This window comes from Sinocyclocheilus anshuiensis, unplaced genomic scaffold, assembly GCF_001515605.1.
Source record: "Sinocyclocheilus anshuiensis isolate Anshui unplaced genomic scaffold, SAMN03320099.WGS_v1.1 scaffold392, whole genome shotgun sequence".
In the NCBI taxonomy this organism is placed as follows: Eukaryota; Metazoa; Chordata; class Actinopteri; order Cypriniformes; family Cyprinidae; genus Sinocyclocheilus; species Sinocyclocheilus anshuiensis.
In genome coordinates, this window is record NW_015557091.1 from 4,704,077 (window position 1) to 4,711,873 (window position 7,797).

Sequence of the window (7,797 nt, forward strand, 5' to 3'; positions counted from 1 at the left end):
AAATTGAAAAAAAAAAGTAACTTGCGTTACTTATTTGAAAAAGTAACAGATATTCTCTTGTAAATTAAAAAGTAATACGTTACTTTACTAGTTACTTGAAAAAAGTAATCTGATTACGTAATTTGCGTTACTTGTAATATATTACCCCCAACACTGCTGGAGACACTGCGTTTTTAACCCAATTCCACTGCCCGCGTTCTGTGAGAATGACCCGTTAAAATTTTCTTGCAAATTTAATGACTTCATTCATTCATTCATTCAAATATATAGAAAAACAACTTCATTTTAATAAGTTTAAACAAACAGACTTCCCTTTTTTGAATGTGATCACAGACATTTGGAGCCCATTGTAGCCTATATGCAATTGCAGGTGGAACTTTATCCGTGCACGTTTGCCCTAAGAACTACAGGCGACCGCGCCGACATGACCATTTCAGCTCACATAGCTAAGTGTTGCGTGCATTTGAAATTATAGAGTGTATTGACGCTGCAGTGGCCGCATGCACTCGCCAACGTTGCTCAACAACTTAACATTTGGAATAATCAAATGATGTCACATCCGCTGTGAAGGTCTCCTTGGTATTGCTGGCTCTCGCGCGCAGTCTGCTGAATCCTCATGCGCGTGCGGTCGTAACTTTGGACAGCGCGCGCTCAGTATTGGCTGCACGCTGGAGCTCGCGCGGCGGAGCAGCACGGTAATGAATGTGGATCTATTCGCCCTGTTCTGTTCGGGCATCATCTGCCACACCGAGGACGCGATATTAACGCCAGAAAAGTGCGATAGAGCCGTGACAGCATGATCCTTCTGTTCGGTGCATTAAATCCCCTGCTTTTCCTCATTGTCTTCGGACTGTATCCATCCATGGTAAGTTGATGTGATGAGTTGCAAGCTAAAACATTTCAGGATAATGCATTTCTTCATTTTTGTTTCTCTGTGTGAGTATATCTGAAACTGACTACATATGCTTTAGTGGGAAATAAATGATTTATTATTTTAAATTATAGCAAGTTGCCTACTGCCGCTTCAAAGATGTAATTTGGTATAGAATTGTTTAACATAATTTCATAGGGTCCTCAACAATGGAGTCCTCAGTATTATGCATCACATAATACATGATATGTACGTGTTGTAGGAAAATAAATCTATTGCATCTGAGGTCCACAGATAATAAACTGGTTTATTCAAGCATGAATGAAGCACCATTTGTCTTTCCAGATGTTTTGCTAGGAATGCATTAGTGAGTTACAAATAGATAAAGTGACATGCAGCAGATATTTATAAGCATTGGAAATGTGAATTTTGTAGATTATTTTTTTATATTGTCATCCGTGTGGATTCATAAGATGCATACTTATGATTTCACCAGCCAGTGAATATAATGGTGTAATGCTAAATTCTAGTCCACTGCCCAGCACAGTAAATAAGCAAAATAACCTGTCACTGAAAAAAATGATAGAGGAAGCAATATAAAGCAATATTATTAATTAAATAAAATGTTTAAAAGTATGAATCAAATGGGCTCCACAAAAGTGAATAATCAAAATGAGCATAGCATAGAAATCTGTTGTTGCAAAACAACTTCCACTTTAATGAATAGTATTAAACATTTTTAATTAGATTGATTCACTAAGAATATTTTTGAAAATGCTGTGTCAGATGATAAGCAAACTGTTTCCTTTGTTGAAAAGCCCAGTGCTTGTCTAATGACAACATCACATGAATACTCATCACATAACGTGACAAAAAAATATGCATTGAGTTCCTAAAATGTAATGCACAGATGAAACAAGACAAGGTAACAACAATCTGATCATTTTAAATGCAAACAGATGCACAAACCAACAAGTGACAACAACAGCATAAATAAAATTGGCAAACGGTTAGAAAATGCAACCATAATTATTCACGCCCAGTGCACCCTGGGAAGGGGACGAACGGGACTCAAAGGAAATGCATGTCAATTTAAAACTGCTTATTTGCATTATGCTGGATTTACACAGTCATATTCATAGTCATATTCATTCATTCATAGTGGGAAGTCGTGGCCTAATGGTTAGAGAGTCGGACTCATAACGTCACTTTCACTTTTTTTCACTTTCACTTTCATATTCAGTTGATTATAGCCTTAACAACAAAAAATGGTAAATTTTGGGATTAAAATATTAATAAAATAAAAAATATATAATATTATAATAACTTATAAAATTGAAATACAATATATAATAAAATATATATTAAATTTAGTTTGCAAATAGCATTTTCGTGAAATTTACTGATTTTTTAAAGCAGTTATCTCTTTTCATGCAGTGTTTTCAAATAAAACTGCATGACATTTTCATTTAAAGATACTTCTGCTAAAAAAAAATCCCCATGAGGAGATGTAACAAGTGCTAAAATGAGTGTGTTGATGTGCTTCAGCTGTTTAGTCATAGGCGGACAGGAGCTGTCCACACTGCTGCGGTGCTGAAATGAACTAATCACATACAGACATTTGTCTGCATGGACTAGACAGTGAATTGCTTTTAGTCGGAACCATTTGTTTAACCAATGAACAACTTTGCTAGTAGTTCTATGCTGGCTTTTTGACCTCCTCAGAAGTTCTTCAGAATGTCAAAAGGTCCATAAATAAACACTCACACAAAAGAAAATTGCAAATCCCCCATAGACCCCAGCAAGAGGGTGTTTGAGCTGTTTGACTATGAAATTGAATGGACGTTAGCTTAATGGGCTTCTAATTACATTGTTGTTGCTTGTGGGATGAGTGATTCATGATGATTAATTTGACGTGCTGAAATGCGCTTTTTTATGGTGACAAATCGCATTACACACCTACGGGATACAGCTTTCTAATGTTGGCAAAGGGATCCATAATAATACAAACCTTCACCTCATTTAACATTCAGAGTTTAGTTTTATAGCAGGACAGTTTTTGTATGAGTTTGAATGGAAAAGTCAATTCAGTCATGTATTGATCCAATGTCATTATGTTTCTTAATGTGGTGCTGTGAATCAGGGTTATTACAGTTCCCAAAAAACTAAAACCATAAACATTTGCATTACTTGAAATAAAATCAAATAAAATATACAAAAACATTTTATTTCAGCCAGTTTCTGAGGAAAAAATTGGTCATTTTCATTTAGTTTAACTTGATGTACTAAAATAACTAATAATAACTAATAACTAAAACAGAAATAGTAATTAATTAAAACTATATTGACATATTAAATAATAATAATAATAATAATAATAATAATAATAAAAATGATAAAAACACAACAAAATTACAAACTTTAAAATAAAAAACAAAATACAACAATAAAAACTAATTAAAATTATAATTAAAACTATACTGTATCTCAATGATACTAAAATAACAGTTGTGAATATTTTTCGCTATCTGACCCAGAATACAATCAAAATATTGATGTAGCCTATATGTGACAGTCATAAAAGATATCCAGAGCATAGATGACTTTATGAAATCACAAGAGATATGCTTGCTGACTATCTACTTTTCTAATCCGAACATTACGAACAACAATGAATGAATGAAAGTCACCGCATACACATGTATTTTCATTTACCTTAGCAGTACCGATAACCGTAGTACACACGTATGATGAATGAAATAAACCATCATACCCGTACAATAAATAACAAATCTGCTATGCACGAACACTGCCACACCCTGACTTTTTACTCTACAGATTTATCGCTGAGACTTTATAAAGATGCCTGATAATGAATGAAAGCCTTTTTTATCTTTCTATGCCTCACTAGCTTTCAGAAGTGTACTCAGATACAGAGGTCAGAGCACAAGAAAGCAAGAGTAAGCAAGCCACAGAAAGGGAGAAAGAAAAAAAAATTGCCATTTCTGTAAGCAGCAACTAAGCCTTTTAATTTTCAAGCAGGTGTTGTTGATACCAGCACTTGATGAAAAGCATGGCAGAGCCAAATACTAGTGAGAACAAAATATTAGAGGACTGTTTTCTCTGCTTTGTATTTAATTATCACAGTACAAATATCAGACATGAACCCCTGCATTTACTAGTGTGTGAGCAGCACACACACAAATGTACAACTTTACGCATGTTTTCCCCAACAAACTTTTTCAAATGAACTATTTGAATTTAGTCATAACAGTCACTTTTAAAAACATGATTTCCACTATCAGGACAGAAATGGGAGTCCATTTAAAAGACATGATCATCAGTACCTGGATGGTCATTGTATATTCCTCCATGCTCTGTAGTGATATATTCTGTTTTTCAAACCTCTCTCTCTGTCTGGATGGCATGCGCGATTTGTTTTCATCAACTTTAATGGAAATGGACATGAATGTTGTACTCTGTGTGACTGTAAAAAAATCCATCATTTTATAACTGAAGTGCTTTGTTGAGATACTGCTGATGTTGTAATGTAAGGTACGTGTATAACTGCCTTGCACTGCATTTATCATAAATTACACTAATTCAGAAAATACTGCAATGCAAAATAGAAGCAATTTCACTACTGGTTTAGACAGGCTGTCAGTCTGTGCATTAGTGGTGGGGATTTTTCAGTCGCTCTGTGTGCAAGTTATATCGTTTTGCCAGTAGGTGGTGACATGTGATCGCCTTTGTGTCTTCAACCACTTTGTGCAAAACAATGGTTAATTCAGGAACGGAACTATAGTGGCTGTCTTTATGAGCAAGTCACCATTTACTCAAACCAATTCATTCAGGAATGAAGCAAGATTGCCTTTATGAGTCATTGAATTATACCCTTAACCAATTCATTCAAAAAACACCAATTCATGTAGGAACAGGAGTAGTGGCCATCTTTATGAGCGAGTCAATCGATTCACTCAACTGATTTGTTCAAAATACCAGTTCATTCAAGACTGAAAGATGTGACGGTCTTTATGAGTGAGTCATCATTCATTCAACTGATTCATTCAAAACTTGAACTCATTTAGGAATGAAACTAGTGGCTGTCTTTATGAAGGAGTCACCATTCTCTCAACCGATTCATTCCAAAAAACACCATTCAGAAACCAAACTAGTGGCTGCCTTTATGAACGAGTCACCATTCACATAACCGATTCATTAAAAACTCCAAATTATTCAGAAATGAAATAAGACTGCTTTTATATGCGAGTCATTGAATTATACACTTAACCAATTCATTCAAAAAACACTAATGTTTGAATGAAACAAGCAGCCGTCTTTGTAATGAATTTACTCAACTGATTTATTCAAACCTGATTAATTCAGGATCAAAAAAGTGACTATCTTTATATGTAAGTCATTGAATCAAGAATGTACAGATTTGTTTAAAAACCAATTAATTCAGGAAATAAACTAGTGGCCTTCTTTATGAGTGAGTTATTATTCATTCACCTGATTCTTAAAAAGCACATTCATTCAGAAACGAAAAAAAAAAAATCAGTCATTCAGTTAATTAATTTGATTCGTGCAAGAATAATGATTTAAGTAATGCTCCTGTGTGTTGCTTAGGCTTCATTTGTAACTATTTTGTTGGCGAAGCAAAAATCTACAAGTAACTGGCAATTTTGTGTCTAAAATGTAAGTTACTCAGTATTAACGTCTTGTTAATTGAACTGTTGTATAACAGCAGTGTCAAACTTTCAAAAATAAAAATAAATAGAGAAGAGAATGTTTTTTAAGAAATTGAAAATATGTACCAGTGGTAGAAAAAAAAAGAAGAAGCTGAGGCAGTCAAGGATGGCAGCAGTAAAATCAGTGTGCACATGCATGTATGACATGGGATGCCTCTGTCCTCAGCTTATCTTTTTGTCCTCTCAAGTGAATCCTGAAAACCTCCCTATAGTTTTCCATCCTGTCTTTTCGCTATCCCAATTCTTTCTTCCTGTATTGTTTTTGTTTATTTTTTAAACCCTGCTTGTATTTGTGGATCCGTTGAGTGCACAGTTACACGTCTCGCATATCAACTCTCAGACTCGACTGTACAAATTATACATCAAAGCTGGGGAATTGGATCAGTTACAGTGCAAGTGGATTAGAGCGAGAGAACACTGGCATTATTGTGACTGACAGGGACACGCCCACTTTATGATGTCACAGGCACTCGGGTCCAGTATTTCCAATCGATAAAAGCAGGTTTATGATTTGGCCTCCTTGGCTTTTCAGTCCACCTAAGCGATTTATTTCATTCATCTCCTGAGAAACTGCTGTCTGGGGGTAATTGCGCACCTGATTGACTGTTGTAGTCCGCAAAAACAAGCCTTTAACAGTTAGCAAGGCCTTTGCATGCTTCATATAAAAGACAACCGTGGGTTTTAGCATTCGCGCCGTAGCCTTGTTGTTAAAGGTGATCTAAAGACTGCACAAGAAAAATAATTTTAAATGGACTGTACAAATTATACATCAAAGCTGGGGAATTGGATCAGTTACAGTGCAAGTGGATTAGAGCGAGAGAACACTGGCATTATTGTGACTGACAGGGACACGCCCACTTTATGATGTCACAGGCACTCGGGTCCAGTATTTCCAATCGATAAAAGCAGGTTTATGATTTGGCCTCCTTGGCTTTTCAGTCCACCTAAGCGATTTATTTCATTCATCTCCTGAGAAACTGCTGTCTGGGGGTAATTGCGCACCTGATTGACTGTTGTAGTCCGCAAAAACAAGCCTTTAACAGTTAGCAAGGCCTTTGCATGCTTCATATAAAAGACAACCGTGGGTTTTAGCATTCGCGCCGTAGCCTTGTTGTTAAAGGTGATCTAAAGTCTTTTTCTAAAGAAAAATAATTTTAAATGACATTCCTCTGAATTCACTCAGTGGATAAAATCTGTCATATTTATTTACCTGCCTACAGCACAATAAAATAAATTAGTTCAATGATAAGTAAAAGGGACATTTCACAACAAAAAATTCAGTCAGTTTCTCGACCTCATGTCAGTCCAAACCGGTATGACTTTTTTCCACCATAGCTTAAAAGTTTTCAAGCTTCAAAAAGCATGCAACAGCACCATAAAAGCAGTCCATATGACTTATGTGAAATATTTAGGGCCCTATTTTAACGATCTAAGTGCATGGTCCAAAGCGCACGGCGCAGGTGCACTCAGGGCATGTCCGAATCCACTTTTGCTAGTTTAACGACGGGAAAACGGTCGGCGCGCCCAGGCGCATGGTCTAAACGGGTTGTCCCTATTCTCTTAAAGGGGTCATATGATGCGATTTCAAGTTTTCCTTTCTCTTTGGAGTGTTACAAGCTGTTTGTGAATAGATAAGATCCCTAAAGTTGCAAAGACTAAAGTCTCAAACCCAAAGAGATATTCTTTATAAAAGTTAAGACTGGTCCACGCCCTCATAAAACGCCTTGTTTAAACACGCCACCACATGTCATGATGTGGGAAGATTTGCATAACACCGCCCAAATATTCACACAAAGAAAGAAGGTGTAACTTTGTTGTTGCTGCCGCCATGTTGTGAAGACGCTGTGTGTTTAGTTGCGAAAGCGAAAATACTTTGTTTGGCCTTCCAAAAGAGGACACGACTAGAAATCAGTGGTTAAGTTGTATTTACAACACTGTTCCAGAACAGTTCAACCCAGCGTGTGCAGCGCATTTTATGGAGGACTGTTTCCTGATCCTGGGAGAGTAGACTACAATGCCGGCTGTTCTGACAAATAATGATGACTCACAGACTGTAAGTACATTTTCATATTTAAAGGATTTGCCACTGATGATTCAAACGCGAGTTTTGAGCAGTGTAGAGTAGCGCTTGTTGTTTGTAATTTCTCCGATCACAAATGCAGACATGGTTTTATG

General features: G+C 36.2%; 1 protein-coding gene across 2 annotated transcripts in view; it reads left to right on the plus strand.

Annotated features, from left to right (window-relative positions):
• LOC107677210 (noelin-3-like) overlaps positions 1–7,797 on the plus strand; it is a 30,815-nt gene that overhangs the window by 11,256 nt on the left and 11,762 nt on the right. The window contains exon 2 of one of the 2 annotated variants that reach the window (XM_016472022.1): positions 689–865. In XM_016472022.1, the coding sequence (XP_016327508.1) occupies positions 797–865 (69 nt within the window). In that variant the 5' untranslated portion in view covers positions 689–796. Of the gene's footprint in view, positions 1–531; positions 866–7,797 lie in introns of those variants that run through there. The other variant, XM_016472021.1, reaches the window with a different exon arrangement.